The sequence below is a fragment of the Danio rerio genome, chromosome 6 (genome assembly GCF_049306965.1).
Source record: "Danio rerio strain Tuebingen ecotype United States chromosome 6, GRCz12tu, whole genome shotgun sequence".
Lineage (NCBI taxonomy): Eukaryota > Metazoa > Chordata > Actinopteri > Cypriniformes > Danionidae > Danio > Danio rerio.
Window position 1 is genome coordinate 42,599,328 of NC_133181.1, and position 20,264 is coordinate 42,619,591.

A 20,264-nucleotide genomic window follows, 5' to 3' on the forward strand; every position below is an offset into this window, starting at 1 on the left:
TGTTATATCAGAATATCAGCATTTACAAGAGACATGACACTCATCCTTTTGCCCATTCATCTAAAATAGTTTATTTAAATCAGTTCACTAAAATCAAATTTCAGAGCCAAAATCATAGATATAAACTGTAGATATCGCATACGGACCCTGAGCATGCGTCAATAGTGTCGCCACATTTGTACAGTGCTCCCAGGACAAAAGTCACTCAGCTGCTCTAGTCTAGTCTACCAGACTAAAGTGAAGAGCGGAGGGGAGGGGTGTCTGTCTGGACGAAAAAATTTAAAATGTTGTTAAATTAAGTATGAAAACAAGATGCAGTGCTAGAAACTTGTATTATTATCGGCTCAGTGAAAGAGTCGTTCATATTGAAGATTCATTCACAAACAAATCGCTCTCTCTGTTAGCATTAGAAGTGAAAGCAGAAGAGGGGGTGTTTCAGGATTTCAAATTTAACAGGGTGGGAGATAATACATTTCCATGCACACAAACACGTGCTCTTTGTCAGGAATGCCCGTGCAGTCACATCAATATAGAAAAGGGATGTAAAATGATAATTTTCGTAATTAAAAAAATATTTGTATTCTGACCACCGGGAAAACTCCTGATTCCAAATCATAGATATATGTGTATATGTCTCTGGATGTCCAGTCCTCCACTACACCTTGGTCCCACATTCATTTCAAAGGAGCACAACCCTGTACTAAAATGGTGGCTCTATTGACGCATTCCATCCAATAGACAACAATAGTGAGGGCGACATCTAATGTAAATATCTATGGCCAACAACTATGGCTTTATTGTTTCCATTTATGACATCAGGAAGACATACAGTGGCGTGCAAAAGTGGCCCTTGAACTTTTCCACATTTTCTTACATTAAGACTGGTGCGGAGATTCACCTTCCAACAATAGACATAAATCCAATCGAGAATCCGTGGCAAATTCTGAAAACTGCTGTTCATAAATGCTCTCCATCTAATCTGACTCAGCTTGAATTGTTTTGCAAGAAAGAATGGGCAAAGATTCAGTCTCTAGATGTGCAAAGCTGGTAGAGACATACCTAAAGGGGGTAAAGGGGGTTCCACAAAGTATTGCACACTTCACTTTTCAGATTTTTATTTGTAAAAAAAAAAAATGTATAATTAACTACAATCGTTTGCCACTTTGCTTTGGTCTGTCACATAACATTCCAATAAAATGTATTTATGTTTGTTGTCATGTGACAAAATGTGGAAAAGTTCAAGGGGTATGAATATTTTTGCAAGGCATTGTACCATAAAAAAGTTGAAATCTATTATTACAGCATAATCTTGAACACTGATGTATTTGACTGCAATTTTTATGTTAAAGGCTTAATAAGATTTTCATTAACCACCATTTTTAGATTGAACAAAACAGTATTTGTGCTTCTGGTAACTGATTTGTGTGTGTATGTGTGTGTGAATAAGGTTTAAATTGTTTCTAGTAATTCTGTTCAACTTCAGTGTGTATAGTTCAGTTTATCCCTGCAGTGCTCGGTCCAGGATGTGTTCTTCCTCTACAGGGAAAGGCATTGTGACTAACAGCTGTTGCTGGTCCTCCATGGTGCGCTGAATTGTCTCATAAGCATTAGCGTTGCCTGACCAGCATCTCCGTGCCACCTAGTGATATACACATCAGCATTTATAAAGTTATAAATATACACACAATGCACATAGAAAGATATAAAGAGACTGACCCCGTTAGAGACATCCCAGTTCAACATTGTTCTAGCTCTTCGCTCTGCCTCTTCAGATCCATCCAGAACCAATCCAAATCCACCATTTATCACCTCTCCCCTGATGATATCATTTATTGATATATTTATTGATGCATTTTCATTCTACAATGTGTTTTGTCAAACAATCAGTAACAATTTTAACCGAATAAATTATAATTATATGGCCATATCAGATCTCTCCTCACCATCCTACTCCACCTCCGTTGTGCAAAGACACCCACGTGGCACCACGAAAAGCATCACCAACAAAGTTCTGCACTGCCATGTCTATTCCAAATGCACAGACAGAAATGCTTTTGTTAGAATCTTTTTGTTAGAAAGGGTTTATGAGGGTTTGTGAAAGTTTTTTTTTTTATCTAAACGTAAAGAAAACAATTCCAAATGCTTTTGTTGCACTGATTTGTGTCTGTAAATTTTAGTGACAGTATACAGTATAAAGTCAAAATATCATTCATTATTCAATATTCATTAAAGAAGGATATGGTCATACATTTTTTCCTAATCATTCATTTATTCATTCATTTTCTTTCGGCCTAGTCTCTGATTTATCAGAGGTTGCCACAATGGAACCGTCAACCTTTCCAGCATAGGTTTTATGCAGCGGATGTTCTTTTAGCCACAACCCAGTAATGGGAAACACCCATACATTCATGCAAAGAACATGCAAACAAAGAAATGCCAACTGGCCCAGCCAGGACTCGAACCAGAAACCTTCTTCAACACTGCAAACCACTGAGCCACCCACCTTCTTTCTAATTATTTACATTTTATTCTACAAAAGTTGGGATTATTTTTCTGGCTGTTTGCAGTATTTTCTGAATTATTTAGTAATAAAAAAGATATTCAAGTTTTCCTCTAAAAACCTTTGATATGTCAAAAAAATAGAAAACAAAAAGCTAGTCATTAATGTAAATTTGTAATGAGCTCAATTTCATATTTAAACAACGTTTTAAAAAACTTGTAATACAAAAAAATCTAATGTAATATATTAACTTTGAAAAAATATGGTGAACTACTATTTGTTATTATTACCATTTTGGCATGATACAAAATACATTGCAGGTTTATTTTGAACATTAGCCATTATTGGGTGTAGGGAGTGTGAATACTATAGAGCACAGGTGTCAAGCTCAGTTCCAAAAGGGCTGCAGCTCTGCACAGTTTAGTTCCAACCCTAATTAAACACACCTGATCAAACTAATTGAGTCCTTCAGGCTTGTTTGAAACCTACAGGTAAGTGTGTTGGAGCAGGGTTGGAACTAAACTGTGCAGGGCTTCGGCCCTCCAGGAATTGAGTTTGACACACCTGCTATAGAGTCAATCTAAATTTTTGCAAACAAAAAATAAAGTATAATAAAAAAAATTAAATGCAAATCTGCAAAGCAAAAATTAATCTTCGAGAAATAAACATTAATTTTGCTAACAAAAGTAAAGAACTGCAAAGGGAAAATTAAGTTTTGAGAAATAATGAAATTTGCAAACAAAAAAGAACTGAAAAATATATATATTTGCAATAAATAAAAACATTTTTTATAGCATTGCCTTAACAAACCCTTCCAGTTGACTGTAATGCTCATTTTAATTTAAAAAAGCTTTTTAGTCAACCGTGAGCGATGCTGTTTTCACTTTCCACTTCACGTTTCTCTGCGTTTCACTTTGTGGCCCTGATTTAACAAGGGGGCGGAGTCAGGGGAACTTACTCTGCTGTAAGACCACCTCGGTGATACTGTGTCTCCAGGTAATGAGGTCACTTAAATGGAGGCAGGTCCGGGTTCAAGTTCCCTTGACTCCGCCCCCTTGTCAAATCAGGGCCCCAAAGTGAAATGTGCAGAAATATGAATTGCAAACTGAAAATAGCATCGCAAACTCATGGTTGAATGTATGCAAAAAAATTAGCATTGCTTAATTGTTTTTTTGATTGTTATTTGCAGTTCTTTATTTCTGTTAGCAAAATTAGTTTTTACTTCTTAAACCTTGGAGATTTGCATTTATTATTTTTTTGCTCAATACTTTATTTTTTGTTTGCAAAACATTCTTTTAAGGGCATCATGGTGGTGCAGTGGGTAGCACGATTGCCTCACAGCATGAAGGTCACTTGTTTAAGCCTCGGCTGGGTCAGTTGGTATTTCTGTGTGGAGTTTGCATGTTCTCCCTGTGTTCGCGTGGGTTTCCTGCGGGTGCTCCAGTTTCCCCCACAATCCAAAGACATGCGGTACAAGTGAATTGAATAGGCTAAATTGGCCATAGTGTATGTTTGTGAATGTAAGAGTATATGGGTGTTTCCTATTGATGGGTTGCGGTTGGAAGGCCGTCCACTGCGTAAAACATATAATGGATAAAGTTGGCGGTTCATTCTGCTGTGACGACCCCTGATTAATAATGGGACTAAGATGAATAGAAAATGAATGAATGAATGAACTTTCTTCTACTTTGCAAGTATATAGGGCCCTAGATTGACTCCAAAGAGTTCACATCTCTTGTATGTGTGTATGTCTGTCAGTACCTGCGCAGAAAGCAGATCCATCATAAACATTGGAGGTCTCTCTGAAAGGGCTATCGGTTCCGCTGACATCATGGTGGTCTCTGCTGATCACCACTGGAGCCTGAGTGAGTACACAAGACAGAGGCACAAGATAAGATGCATAGTGCATACTAATGAGCATAATTAAATGAGTGCTGCAGCTTGTAGACTTCAGTAGCTTTACCGACACTCTGCCCTCAGCAATGGCTTGGTTAATTGCTAAGGCGATGGATACTCTTCCTCTCTGATCTGAATAGAGAATACGAGCCTGTGAACCCACAACCTAAACACAAACAACAAATAAAGCATAAACTGCAAACTGAACGGACAAAAAGTGCTACATTTTATAAAGTCTTTAATCTTAATGACATGACTGTTCAATTGAATACATCTTTAAAGTCATAGTATCCCTAAAAAGGCTGCTTTATTTTACGTGGAGCAGGTCACCTCATGGCAGGGCTTTCATACTATCATTAATAATGTAAAAATGATTTACAGATATTTATTTCAGCTTTACAGTTATTTTTGTACATTCCAGGGAGACAAAATGTGTCATATTGCCTCATAGTGATTGACATGTTGAGATAAATCGGTTAATCAATTAAATAATCCTTGCTTTATATCAGTAACAGCAAATATGTGCTGTTGTGTTATGCTACACACCACTAGGCATCACTATAAATTCAGTACAATTGTGAGCCATACCATCTTGTGTTTCCCAGCTTCGCGGATCCAGCGGATGTTGTCGCTGTATTGCTGTCGGACTCGTTCAGTAACTGTGGAGCTGATGTCTTCTAGTACAGCGGTAGCGATTGCATCTGTCTCCACCAGGTCAGCAGGGTCACCAGAGGTACAGACCCAACGAAATGGCCCAAAACCCAGTGAAAAAATGTCTCTACAGGCACGAGCAAAGAATAAAGTGAGTCTGCTAATGTGTGTATGTGTATATGTGTGTTAGTGGATAGTTGCTTACCCCATTATGTGCTGGACATATGAGGGATATTTAAACTCAGTTGCCCCTCCTCCTTTCTTCTGTACATCGGCACCTTAAAGACACAGCAGGAGCTTTTACCGATGTCTATGTGTAGTTTGATTCTGGCTAATATTGGGATTTATGGTGAAATATAATTGTATTATTGCAGTTATGTATAATTGACCTTGCCTATAATTGAACTCTTAATAATTAATTTCAAGTATATTCTTGTCATTAAATAATAAAATACAGTATTTATTGCTTGTTCTTTCATTCATTTAAAAATTATTCATGGGATACATTAAGTGTGGTAATAATCAGTTTGATGGTCTTTAACTTAGACCAGTGTTTCTCAACCACGTTCCTGGAAAAACACCAACTCTGCATATTTTTACTATTTTTCCTTAACCAAACACACCTGATTCAGATCATCAGCTCATTAGCAGAAACTGAAAGACCTGTAATGGGTGTGACAGACAAAGGAGACATCCAAAACATGCAGTGCTGGTGGTCCTCCAGGAACGTGGTTGAGAAACACTACCATCTTAGATACCCACAGAAGGGTTGCCAGGTCTGCAAAACAAATAAGCAAATCTCCCAACTTGCTGTTCCATTCTAATCACAGTGGAAACTGCATTCAGTTGGGTTCAACCAGGTTAAACTTCACATTCTGGGGATTTTCTTCAGCTAAAATCAAATTTCTTTTCCATTGGTTGAACCAGTAAACAGAAAAAAAATGTACCAACAGAGCAAAAGAAGCTTAATTCCACAAGAAAATCACATACTTCACTGCACTTCAGAGCTGTGGCAAGGCTACATAAAGGCTTGCTGAAATTCTTTTTCTATTTCTTTGTTACATATTAGATTTTAGAATAACGTTTGGACTTTGACAAATGCTGATCCTCCAAATGCGTCCTTCTATAGGAAATGCTACATGCAAGAAGTGTCAATCTGCATTATCAAAATCTCTTTAAGGCAAGTCATTTCACTCAGCGGCCATCTTTAAAACACCTCTCAAGCATTCTGTTTGAATGGGGAAACATCAAATTCTCCAAAATTGCTTGCCAAACGTAACAATTGAATTTCATGTTAGAAATCACCAATAAAATTAAACAACTTTCTTTTTAGTTTCATTTCTAAACATTGGAATCACACAAAACCTGCAGAAACTCACGTCTGGTCCAAGCCCCTGCCCAGAGAATCCTCAGTCTATAGTGATCGATGATTGGCTCCTGTACTAGAAGGCGGTGCTTTATTCGCCATATTGACCGTTACACTTTTCCGCATTCACAACTGTATGAGTGGACATGTCTTGTGTATTCTACAGTGATTGGTATTATCTATCCAACCCTTTGAGCATTTCCACTTTACTCATCATCCCGACCAATACACCCACTTACCATGCCTCAAATCTAGTTTCTATTGGTTGAGGTTTTTAAATGTTGGAAAACATTACAAAATTATCATTATCATCACCAGTGCAACACTTGAGATGTCCTACAGGTTTAAAAAAAACTGCATGTACGTTATGTAATGCACTTTATGTTGATTACAACAGATTCAAAGTTTTATTTGGGCCTGGCTAATTTTATTTGAGAACAACTGCTCTAAATAAAGGCATGTGATCTTCCACTGCTTTACTAATGTTTGGTGAAGCTAGTGGATAAACAAATCCTTCAAAGCTTTAAATCATTTGCACTGATTTATTGTGTTGAAGTCTTTACAGTTTAGTGTGATTTCACAAAGAAGGATCTGTTCCTGGAACAACATTCCAATCAGCCAATCAGATTTAAAACAAACTTACTGTTTATGTTAAGTTTAGGCTTATAATTAAAGTTATGTGCTTCTACATCATTGTTATCTAACTGTTAATCCCATCTAATTTTAGGAATAATTAGTTATGGATTACAATTTTGAACTGGAATAATGTTCCAGGATCAACATAGATGTTAATCCTGGACTGCACCTTACTTTGCAAAATCACACCCATCGCATTGGAAGCATCACTCATTAGGACACCTTCTGCTTAAATTAAATATTAGAACATGAATAAAAACTGACCCATAACCAAGGATTTGTAAAAGACTTGATGCTTCATAAAGCAGTTTTTGAAGCAGATAATGTTAATATTGTTTAATTATATGTTGTCATACTGTATATCATCCACTGTAAATTTACTTAGATTCCAGAGTAATACTGAGATCCAATCTATTTAGCCTCCCCATTGCTTCAAAATGATACATGATCACCCCCAGCAGGTACACAATGTCATACGACATTAATATTAGGTTAGATTTAGGTTGTGACTTCAGGTGATAAAAATTCAATGTTTAGTCAATGTCTAAGGACAACATTATTTTGATGTCCAACAACAACATTGATTTTAGGCTATATTGGAAAGTGACCAAAATCAACGTCAAGCCAACATCTTAAATCAACGTCATATTGACGTCAAAAACTGACATTTATTCATCATTTATTCAACCCAAATTTAACATCTTATAGACGTCACAGTGGTAACGTCCACACAACGTCAAGCTGTGACATCTTTAGACGTTGATATTTGGTTGATTTTAGGTTGGACATGATGTCAACTCGATTTTCATTTCCAAACAAAATGCAAAGTCCCCACGACGTTAGAATACAACATCAATCTGATGTCATGTTGACATCTTATATCATAACTGCAGGCTGACTTTTCACTTGCCTGCTCGCTGGGCCTCTAAGAGAAAAGCGTTGCCGTAATCCCAGAAGAACATTCCTGCATCAGACAGATTATTGATGGCTGCGACATGCCTGCGGAGACTAAACAAGGAAGGGAGTTGCAGATTGTGTCATTTGAACTTTCAGCAATCAAATCAAGCTGTTTTGAAGTGTACCTCTCATGTACTAAAGTTTTGAAGCGCTGCGGGTCAGTGTTCATGAGCTGACTGGCTTGTCTGAAAGTAAGCTGCACTGGGTAATATCCTCCACTGAACGGATTGTGAAGCGAAGTCTGATCAGAACCCAAATCAACCAGCAACTCTCCTGTCTTCTTAAACTCTTGGTACAGGCACTCCCTGAAACAAACTGCACTTATATTTCACTGTCAAAGAAAATACAGATAGAATATGATGTGCACAACCCACCAGAGATCCACAATGTTTCCATGGTAGCCTAAGCTCAACGCCGTCCCTGCTTTTTTGGCCTCCCTATAATATTACGAACGAGAAGTTGAGGTTATGTCTTCATGTCTTCATTATCTTTTCAGTACATGTTACTGTACCTGATGCGTTGGATGCAGTGGCTCAAGTCACTCGTGACCTCCATCAGCCAGCCCTGCTCATGCCTTTTCTTTAGAGGAGCTTCATCAACCTGTAGAGGCCAGATATATTTATGATTTTATTTGCACGTAAATGGGAAGAATCCAAACTCATTTTAAAGCAAATCAAGCCCCTTTGCTACATGGTTGTGTTTAACATTTGCTCTGTCTAATAAGTTCAATTCTTTCTGGCAAAGCATGGCATGTTCACATCATTTCTGTATTTTCATAATTTTCAATATTTTATTCTAGTTTTTATGGAAATTACTAGCTGAAGGGACGTGTTTTTCTCAAATACACATGAAAAATAAAATATAACGCTTCAGTTTTGTAAGAGCCATAATTTAATAGTGCTTAAATTCATGTACAGTTTACAAATGTTTATATGTTTAGTTGTGTACATTTGTTGAGTTCATCCCTACTCTTTTGTTTGTAACGGTTTGCTCTGCCCTTATTGGACTGTTTTAGATATGTTACGAAATAGGAAAGTTAAAGAAAGACAGAGGTTATTGTTATGCTATTTGAAAATTCATTAAGCATCTTTAAATGGAAAGAAACCAGTCAGTTCATTGCCTGGCTGATTTTTGAAATTCTGTAAAAGTTTAATGTAAGATAAGATTCTGATGGCATGATAACATTGAATAAAGATATCACATTTTCACAGTGTCATGGTATTGTAAGCACTGCTCTAAAATATGTTCTTTTTTTAATGTCTATTGTGTCTACCCAAACACAATATAATTTATTTTCAGAAACATTTAAAATATTTGGATCAGTAGTTTTTGCTGTGGAGATTCCTTTTCAGCTGGAGATGCTGTTGCCCTAAAAACTAAATATAATAGTTGTAAAAACATGTAAATTAAAATATATATATATATTTATCGTAGAAACGGTGTGACATAAAGTGTTGGTGGTTTTAACACCTTGACTTTTCTAAACTGTAAACCTTGAAAACAGTTTTCGACCAATGCCTAATCACAACAACAACAGCAATAATTATAGTAATAACATATTAATTTTTTTATTTTTTAACCAAAATTTGACTAGTGCCCACTTTTACTGCCAGGAAAGTTCCAAAAACATCCAGGTTCATATTTAAGTCCATTCAGATGTTTTGAAATACTGAAAACAACCATCATTATTTTGGAGTAAGAATGTTGGTTTTCGTCTCAAGTGACTTCGTTTTTATATGTTAGTCTATACAATGATAGATCAGCTGGAAACAAAACTGCTTGTTCTTGACATTCTTCAAAATAATCTTTTGTTTTCCTGTAAGCATTTTCCCAGAGAATTTTCTCAGTGGTTGATTCTGATCTATTACACAAATGAGCAATAAACCAAATACTTCAAATATTAAACAGTAAGATATTCAGGTGAGAGTGAGCATTATATTGGGCCATCATCTCTAACCTCAGCAATGACCCCGACACATCCGGCAATGACTGCAGCCTTTGCTTGTGCTCCGCTCATGCCACCCAAACCAGAAGTCACAAACACACGACCTCTCAGATCACTGGAGCCCAAGTATCTCCGACCTGCATTGAGCACCGTCAGCTACACAGGCAGAGGGCATACACCTTCATATACTTTTATTTATATTTCAGAAAGTACAGTACATTGTTAATATATGATCTTATTACCATGGTGCCATGGACGATACCCTGAGGGCCGATGTAACAGTAACTTCCAGCGGTCATTTGCCCATACCTGAGATAACACAGAGAAACGTAAACAAGAGGCTTCATGCTGAATTTACCCAGCTCTAACCTGCTAAATACGAACTATAAAGCATATAGCATAAAGTCAATGACAGTACAATCACAACCAGCATCATATTCAGTATCGATAGGGTTTAAGTATGAGTCAGTAACTCCTATTTTATCGGCACTTCACTGGTTACTCATTAAATACAGAATTGATTTTAAAATTGCATTATTTATATACAAAGCCGTCAACAATCGTGCTCCTCAGTATCTTACAGACTTGCTCTGTCCATATACGCCAATCTCAATTTACTCACCGTGCCTGCAACACACCCTAAAATCGAGGTGATCAAGCATTTGCAGTTGCTGGCCCTAAACTCTGGACCACTCCAGATTCTACCAATTCAACCAATTAGTCCTGCTTAATCACTCTTTTATTACTTTTATTTGTTAAATGTTTCCTTTGTATTCTGCTTTCTGCTCTGTCTTTAGTACTCCTTTCTACAGCACTTTGGTTGTTTTTAAATGTGCTTTATAAAAAAATATTCTACTGTATTGTATTAAGCTGATATATTTATTACAATTTTATTTTAGTCACATCTTTAGATATATAAAAAAAGATAATACATTTGAATTCAAGCAAACAACAACTTCCAACTAAATTATATATATATATATATACATTGGGAATCAGAATTATTAAACCCTGATTTATTAGCCCCCCTGTTTATTTTGTCCCCAATTTCAGTTAAACAGAGAAAAGATTTTTCCAAAACATTTCTAAACATAATAATTTTAATAACTAATTTCTCATAACTGTTTTCTTTTTTATCTTTGCCATAATGACAGTAAATAATATTTGACTGGATATTTTTCAAGACACTTCTATACAGCTTAAAGTGACATTTAAAGTCAAGTCATAGTCTACAGAACAAACCACTGTTAGCCAATCAAAAAAATATATAGCTTAAAGGAGCTAATAATTTTGACCTTAAAATGGTTTTAAAATTTTTTTAACTGCTTTTATTCTAGCTGAAATAAAACAAATAAGACTTTCTCCAGAAGAAAAAATATTATCAAACATACTGTGAAAATTTCTTTGCTCTGTTAAACATCATTTGGGAAATATTTAAAAAAGAAAAAAAAATTCTAAGGGAGTTTATAATTCTGATTTAAACTCTGTGTGTGTGTGTGTGTGTGTGTGTGTGTGTGTGTATAGTGTTTCTTGAATTTTACCTCTTTTTAAAATCTTTATTTAATATTTGTATGGAGCGTTATTTTTAAAGTTTTAATTTTAAGTTATTTAGTTAGATCAGGTCTAGATTTGGCTTAAATACTTACTGATCTAATGTACATGCACAAATATAATATTGTAAAGCATCCTATTAAAACATTCATTTAAAAGACAGATTCAGTGAGGGCTGTACTCATATGTGCACAGCACTGTATTAACTGTTTTTTCAGTTTTTTTGATAAGATAAACGCTGTTTGTTCAGCATGAGAAACTGAACCCAAACATTCTAGTATGTAAGCTATTTTAACCATTGGTGAAATTATAAATTATAATATTATAATATTTAATTATTGGTGAAATCTCACATGGTAATGCCCATAGCAAACATCTTCTCATATTCCTCTCTGGAAGAATAGTTTGGAATGACCTAAAAAAAAAAAAAGAGATGAAAAAAGAGATGCAGTTATTTCCGTTTTGGGCAAAAATACTCACAAAGGACAGACAGTATGTACAGTATCTTACCATGCCATTAGTGATAACACAGCGTGGAGAAGATGGAAGGCTGGGAAAGAGACCCAATGGATGACCACTGTACATCACAAGGGTCTGCTCTTCAGTCATGGTGCTCAGATAGTGTAAAACCAGCCAGAACTATACATACACCAAATCATACACACAGAAACACAAGACAAACTGCCCAAAGAGTTCTGAACATCATCCCTTTCACTTACTGTATGAATGTTTACATATATACTCACTGGCCACTCTATTATGTACATCCATTAAATTGCCCATTGTTGATGCAAATTCAGCATCATCCAATCACAAGACAGGAACTCAAAGCTTTTTAAGGTGTAGACCATCTCTAGGGTTTACAAAGAATGGTCCAAATGGTACCTAATAAAGTGTCCAGTATGTAAACAAACACTCACGTTGGTTTTAGTGGTTTATGAGGACTCTCCATTGATGTATTTTATACTGTAAAAACTAATATTATGTCACAGTACTTTACACCTGTGTAAATTTGAAGTTTTGACTCTTTTAAATATTACTTTTAATCAATTTGAATTATGAGGACACAGGGCATGTTCTCAAAAACCCCTCCAACATTTTAATACTCAGGTCATACCCATGTCATTATACAAATGTGTGTCCTCATAAACCACTAAAACCAGCACACACTCAATACCTGTGCCCAGTTGCTGAACACCTGTCCGTTTCCTCCATATGTGACCAGCTCTTGAGGAAACTGAAAACAGAATAAAAAAATACAATTCTGTGTGTAACCCACCAGTCCTACTGCAACCAACATGGTCTGAGCTGGGCTCGAACTGACAATTCTTTGCACGGGAGTCAGTTGCTCTAACAAGGAGGCTAAATACCATGGCCTCTAGTGCCTGTTGCTAGAGCACCTTTAGAGGTCAGAGGAGTGAGGTTTACCTGCATAGCACTTCATTAGCAGGTCTCCATTACACTCACCACCCTAAACATCACTCCCATCCCGGACGAGCCCCCATGTGTAACCCACCGGTCGTACTGCACCCAACCCAGTCTGAGCTGGGATTGAATCAGCGATTGTTTGCATGGGAGATGGTTGCTCTACCAAGGAGACTAAAGACCATGGCTTCTAGTGTCTGTCGCTAGAGCACCTTCAGAGGAGTGAGGTTTACTTGCATAGCACTTCACTAGCTGGCCTCCGTTACATGTACATAACTATAAAGTATATCATCTTCAGTCCATCTAAAGTAGGTGATCCACTTGCTGATATTGCATTGAGCTGGCAGCTATTACATCAAAACATGAAATTAAATGTGATAATGTACCTGTGCGACAGCAGGATCCAGATTGTTCATAATCATAAGCATGATGGAAGCTGCATGTCTGGTTTTGCATGGGTACTGACCAATAGGATATGCTCTGTAACAAAGACACAGTCATTGATGCAGCATGAAACCCCCATAGCTGAGATTTAGTAATACAGTTGTAGTATTGTATGCTTGTTTGTGTTGTACCTCATGCGCAGTGCAGGACAAAAGCGGTACATGTAAATGTGTCCATACTGTCTGAGCTCCTGCGCAAACTCTACAGCCAGAGTCGCATGCAGACTGGGAGGAAAGTATCTCAAAGCATTCCTCAAAGCCACCTAGACAGAGTTCAAAAGAGATTACCCTTATGATGCAATCGGTTTACAAAATGTTTCCTTTCCTTTCTCTCTTTAAAATGTAAACGCTTATCTTCTCTAATGATTGACAGGGCTCACAGTGTAGAAAGATTTGAGATTTGTTTTTTGTACGTTGTTAACCATTGCTGATTTTTGAGTTGACCTTAAGCATTAAAACATCATTCATTATAAACATTTGTTTGTTTCTTTTAAAATGTAATTTAGTCCTGAGGTGCATAGCTGAACTTTCATCAGAAATATGACTTGATGATCAAGAAACATTTATAATTATTAGTGTTAAATAATTTTTGTTTGTAATTTTACTGTCATTTTTCATACATTTTCATTCTTGCTGTTTTTGTTCTTGCTAAAAACTGTTGCTACCTTAATTTTTTTTCTTTAAATAAAACTAACAATAAAAAATGTATATTCTTGACAAGTTAAACATGATTAACTTGTCACATGAGATTCTGGTCATGTTTAAAAGGTCAAATCTAATTCTGAAAGTTATAAACTCCAAATTGAAATCGTTTCCCACACAAAGATAATGTATGACTTCTAAAAAGTTTTATTAATTTTTTACAATTAATAATAAAAAATAACCAATCATATGTATGAAAATATGTATATGTTGACCCACCCGTTCTTCGGCTGGAGTGAGGTTTGGAGTACGGACAGGTGCATGAGGAACACTGGGATCTCGGCCTCGGTTTGGGGGAAGAGGATCAAGGGGCAACCCGGCACAAATCTCCTTTAGGCTGGACATCACTCCTGTATTTAGCAATATAAACAACTCAAAATAGCAGATATATATATGAAAACAATGTATCTTTGTGAGCTGAATATTATACTTACACATTCTCTTTGGACTATTCTGTTTTCTTATGAAGAGGCTGATGTGGACCCTGCTCTGGTGACCCCCTAACCTCCTCCCCGCCACTCCATTGGACAGTTTACTTGGTTTTTCCCTCTAGTCTCATCCAATCAGAAATGACAGATGTCTCTGTCAGGTAATGATTGAACAATCCAGACGTGCTGTGGCTCTCTCCCAAAAGCATAAACACAAATCTCGACAGCATTCCCTTTAAACTGCATAAATCATTTTACAGACCTTAATGAATTGAAAGCTATTAGTTCATCCAGTCAGATCACCAGAATGTTCTTGACACTAAGTTTCTATTCACTGAACTAAATGGTGGGTAGTTTTGATTAGTACAGTGACAAATGTGGATGTATGTATAACTGTCTTTTGTTAAAAACATTACAGCTTCTGAAAAATTTGAATGTAAGATATAGCTGCAAGCAGCAATAATGGGGCCAAGCAGTCCAGAGGCAGAATAAGCAAAGCAGAACAGAGGCCATGAGCAGAAAGCTCTACAGAGAGCATCAGATGATGCAAGTGAAACAACGAGTTCTGTATAAAGCTTTTCTGAATAAAGTTTATTTTTTACTATTTAATTTTTATTGGTTTTTATTGGTTTAATAGGTAATGCTATTACTAAATGTATGTAATGTAGTATGAGGCAACAATGACATGATCGATTTGGTGTCAATATGTATAAGCATTGCAGATTTCCAGACTCAGATGCAGTTTGGCATTGTACCGCCATATATATTTGTCAGTGCAGTAAACAAACTCTCATGTATGGACACAAATTCCATGAAAGATGATCTGCGTCAAATTTATTGAAAACTGTACCAAGGATCTTGGAGGAATTTGAAAAAGAGTGTTTTAGAACAAACAAAAATATGACGAACAGTAAATTTGGCAAATTTTGGCATAATTGGTGTCTGTGTTGTAGGCATGAAGGTAAAGTAAACATATACATTCACAAGTTATCAAATTTGGAACTTTTAATATAAATGGTTCATGAATGGCTTATCACTCTTGATCCCTTGGTGGCGCTGTCACCAAATGTTTTTGGTGTAGTAAGTGTGTAAGGTGACAATGAAACAGCTAAAATTATGTCAATATCTTTAAGAATTGCAGAGATACAGCCTCAGATGTAGTTTTACATTACACCTAGCGATGTGAATTTTGTAACTTTTTGTCATCATGGACAAATTTGGTGAAAATCAGACCAATGGTCTAGTAGGAAATACAAAAAAAAAAGTTTTTACAGTAAACTGGCAGACAGGAAATTTGGTTGCCTATGGAAAATTTGAAAATATTTGCGGAATTATCCCAAAAAAACCTATCAAGACCAGGCTCTAGACAATGGTCAATGTAGCAGAAAGCATTTTTCTAAATTTTATTATAACCTTTAGCCACAAGGCTCTGCTCTGAAATGTTTAACAAATATATTATATTTTAATTCTTAAAAGGCTTTTAATATTTTTAAATAAGACAATTATTGAATTGACAATGTGAAAATATACATTTATATAAACATTATAATGTCAAAATTAAAATATATTGATTATTGGTATTGGAATTGGGCATGAAAAGGACTTAATTATCGGTTAAAATTTTCATATAATTTCCATAATTTGAACCCACTGTTAATGCAAGATGATACATTACCTTTTCTTATATTATTTCAGATCATTTGACTACAAAAGCACACAATTATATACAAGTATTACATGATTAAAATGACCAATCAAATCATCTGTCTATAACCTTTAATCTTAATATGATTCACATTTCACACACAAACACTTGTTTTGCTGTTTGACCTAAAACACACACATTGTACGTCTCAATAGTTACACCTGAATTATGAGTAAGAATAAATTACCAGAGAAAGTAAATGTAATTCAATGAAAATTAAAATGTGCTTGTGAAAATACTTTAACAAAGAGACCAAATCTCACTAGGGCGTTCCCCCTCTAATATATTTTTACTATTAGAATCTGGCTATATTCGCAGACTGTTGCCACACACATATATTTAAACCGATTTAAACCCTTAATAAAAGTGATTTTTGCATAATAGGTCCTCTTTAAGAATTATTTTTATTGGCTACAAAACAAAGCAATCTTGTACAATGACTTGCCGAGTTAACCCAACTAATAAGCAGCAGTATTGCTTTCTGAGGCAATAGTCATAGTTTGTCAGTATGGAGGATTGAACGTCAAAATAAAATGACCAGCTTTATAAAATTTGTTACAATTTTTCCCCACAGTTTCTTTAAACCTTTAATTATTACATTTTTTTGAAACTCACCATTTTTTAAACAAGCTCACCATATAATCTACCTATATTTACGCTGTCCTTGTCTACATCAATAGATAATAGTAAATAAATGCTTAAATGACAGATGTTTTAACTGACTACAGGCAGCTGTGTGGGAATCTCATCTGTCTCAGTGGGCAAAGAGTCCGATTCTTTGTTTGTTGTGAAGTCAGAGATGGATGAGGAGTGTTCTTGGTCCGGATCTGCAGTCTGTAGATCATTGTTGTCCTGAGGGAAGAGTTCAGGATGTTGATGGAAACACTCCTGCATGGATATGAACTGCTCCAGACAATCAGAGCCCTTCACCTCTTCTTGACTAAAGTGAAAGCAGGTAAACGCAGATTTAAACTGCTCTCCACACACTCCACTCGCCATCCCACCCAAACACGGACAGTCCCAGTTTATTTCACCAGTTGGGAGGATGAGGCCTGAATGAAGAGAATGTGAAGTGGACAACAAATCCGAAATGATTATCAAGAATGAAGCATTGCTTTTTGGTGATCTTATAAAATATGCAGGTTAAGGAGCATTATCCTCTGATTATTCTCTCACCTTTTCCTTTAGGATCCCCATTTGTATCTTCCTCTTCCTGTTTCACAGTGCTGGGAGTTTCATGCTCTTCCTTAGTAATAAATATGACTTGGTCTTTCCCTTTAATGAGGTAATGGTGACATTTACAATTTGTCAAGTAAATTTAACAACTTAAAAAGAGAGTTTCACTCTTATTTCCTATCACTGGAATTAACAGTTTTAAAAAGGGGGTATATTCCTAAAGGTTTATGTTCAGACGCACACACATTCCTGTCACTAAGATTTGCAGGTGGATCCCACTTTATATCAGCTATTTTATTCACCATGTACTTAAATAAAAATAAAATAAAAATTTGCCATTATTAAAGGGATAGTTCACCCAGAAATTTAAAGTCTTACTTATTCTGTTGAACACAAAAGAAGATATTTTATTAAAGAAATAACTATTACTGTGGAGGCATTGCTTACAGGTTTTCAACGTTATTCAAAATGTGTATTAAACTGAACAACAACAACAAAAACTACATTTATTAATTTTGAGGGTTGGTTATTTTTATTAAATATAAGTACAATGATGGTGACTCAGTGGTAAGCACTGTCACCTCAGCTAGAAAGTTGCTGGTGTGAATCCCTGCTGGGCCAGTTGGTATTTTTGTGTGGAGTTTGCCTGTTCTCCCTGTGTTGGCTTGGGTGCCCTTCGGGTGCTCTGGTTTCCATCACAGTCCAAAGACATGCACTATAGGTGAATTAAATAGGCATGGGACAACAACTGTGTTCAAGGTATATCACCGTTTGGAAAAGTCAAGGTTTTAAAACAGTCAAATTTGTCTGCTTTACCGTTCCTAAGGTATGAGTAAGATTTTGTTTTATTTACATTTTTTTGTTTGTTTTTAGGACAGCAGTATCTCCGGCAGAAAAGATATCCAAAGATGCCCCGTTTTGAAACAAGTGGACAGCAGGAGTCTGTGATTTAGCCTGCCATTATTACTGTTCCAAAATATTTTAAATGTTTCCCAAATTAAAATATTTTGTGTTCAAAGGGGGAAAAGGTTTTGTTTTTTATTCAGACATTTAAAAAGAAGATATTTTAGAACAGTAATCACAACACGGTCAAACCGTGATATTTAAATCCAAGGTTATCATACCATCAGAATCTTACACCAGCCAATGCCTAGAATTGAATAAACAAAATTGTGTGTTTCCCTGTACTGGAATGGCATTCGCTGTGTAAAACATTTGCTGTATAAATTAGCTGTTCATTCCACTGTAGCAAAACCCCTTGTGACTAAACGGTCCAAGCCGAAGAAAAATGAATGTATGAATAAATGAATGAATGAATGAATGAGTACAATGCATAAACTTGTACAAGATTCAGATGACTAAAATAAACGTCAATGTTTATTTATCAAGACATATTATTCGGTTTATTAGTTCGTCTTTTTATTTTTCCTACCATTTCTTGATTTTTGTTAAATATCTATAAAAATGCATTTCAATTTATTTCAACTTGCATGGAAGAAAAGAGAATTTAATTTATGCAAACTAGTTTGTGAGGGTTACCCCCGTATGGCGTCAGTGAGACCAAACAAGGTCATCGCTGTAACTCGTTTTATAACCAAGTTATATTTCACAGACCTCACGGAAATTCTGCGAGTAAACAGTCAATAAGAATCTGAACTTTTATTCAGAGCTTAAATACACTATTAATATATTCTGAATTAACATTACCTTGCCCGTCGATAGCTGTCATTTCTTTTTACAATTATTGCAATGGAAATTTATCAACGGCAAATAAAATTCACCTTCTTCGCGGATTTATTTTTCTCAATAAAAGTGCTTAGTTGACCACCAAAGATCCACCGTCTTGTCCTTCTGTCATTTATTCGGTAGTAGACGCCGCTTTCAGACCACAGACCCACGTTACAAAATCAAACATTACGACGTCATAAAGAGTAGACGAGGACCCTGCGTGTTTGTTTATATCTCATATCGCCTGCGAGAAAAGAACAACCCTTTAGAAACGGATTTTACTGTAATTGTTTACGGAAATCACGCTCGGCTACTTAACAGCTTCTTTCCACAGGCTGTTAGAGCCCTCAACTCCAGTCAAATTACCATGCATTCCTGAGTGAGAGGAACAAACCACGTGTAGAAAAAGACACGCTCTCATCTCTGACTCTTGCACCAGGTTGCACTATAGACATTTTGTTAATCACCCCTTGTCTCTTGAAAATTTTGTGCATTTCAAACAATGCTTCATTCTGGTGAGTGGGCTCGACAAACCACCTGTAGAAACACTCTTCTCTCTTATGCACCTGACACCCATCTTACAAAACTCAATGAGGAAAAATGTGCCACAATCATGTTGCACTGCGTGCCTCAACCTTAAATAACTTTTGCACTATATTAAACTTTAAATAACTATTTTGTGCGTGTCACGGTGGTGCAGAGGGTAGTATGACCGCCTCACAGCATGGTTGCTGGTTCAATCCTCGGCTGTCATTTGGAGTTTGGATGTTGTCTCTATGTTCGCGTGGGTTTCCTCTCCTCCGGTTTCCCCCACAGTCCAAAGACGTGCTTCATGTGAATTGGGTATCTGCTTTGAGTGTGTATGAATGTTTCCCAGTGATGGGTTGCAGCTGGAAGGGCATCTGCTGCATAAAACATATACTGGATAAGTTGGCGGTTCATTCCGCTGTGGCAACCCCAGATAAATAAAAGGATTAAGCTGAAAAGAATATGAATGAATAACTATTTTGCACAATATTCACCTATACCTCTCTTGCACAATATCCTATACATTGTCTCATGTAAAAGTACTTGAATAGTCTATCTTTTGTGTATAGTTCAGTATCATATAGTATATGTTGGTTATGCAAAGTTTTTTTTTTAAATCAGCTGTTA

General features: G+C 36.1%; 3 protein-coding genes across 4 annotated transcripts in view; all 3 read right to left on the minus strand.

Moving 5' to 3' along the window:
• Positions 1–20,264, minus strand: part of pfkfb4b (6-phosphofructo-2-kinase/fructose-2,6-biphosphatase 4b) — a 516,544-nt gene that overhangs the window by 54,248 nt on the left and 442,032 nt on the right. The window lies entirely within an intron of this gene.
• uroc1 (urocanate hydratase 1) lies at positions 46–14,537 on the minus strand. 2 transcript variants are annotated; one of them, XR_012407364.1, is made up of 20 exons: positions 14,507–14,537; positions 14,292–14,422; positions 13,503–13,633; positions 13,314–13,407; positions 12,680–12,739; positions 12,013–12,141; positions 11,856–11,917; positions 10,194–10,260; positions 9,964–10,107; positions 8,518–8,606; positions 8,381–8,443; positions 8,132–8,311; positions 5,794–8,057; positions 5,253–5,616; positions 4,985–5,174; positions 4,464–4,562; positions 4,262–4,361; positions 1,944–2,025; positions 1,717–1,816; positions 46–1,639 (listed from the first exon to the last, which is right to left on the minus strand). XR_012407364.1 is itself a non-coding variant. In NM_001135129.1 (20 exon segments), coding segments are annotated over 19 exon segments (2,028 nt in total). In that variant the 5' UTR covers positions 14,418–14,422; positions 14,507–14,528; the 3' UTR covers positions 886–1,498.
• Positions 16,607–19,297, minus strand: chchd4b (coiled-coil-helix-coiled-coil-helix domain containing 4b). Its single transcript, NM_001006051.1, is given in 3 exon segments — positions 16,607–17,257; positions 17,382–17,480; positions 19,089–19,297. Coding segments are annotated over 3 exon segments (459 nt in total). The 5' UTR covers positions 19,111–19,297; the 3' UTR covers positions 16,607–16,919.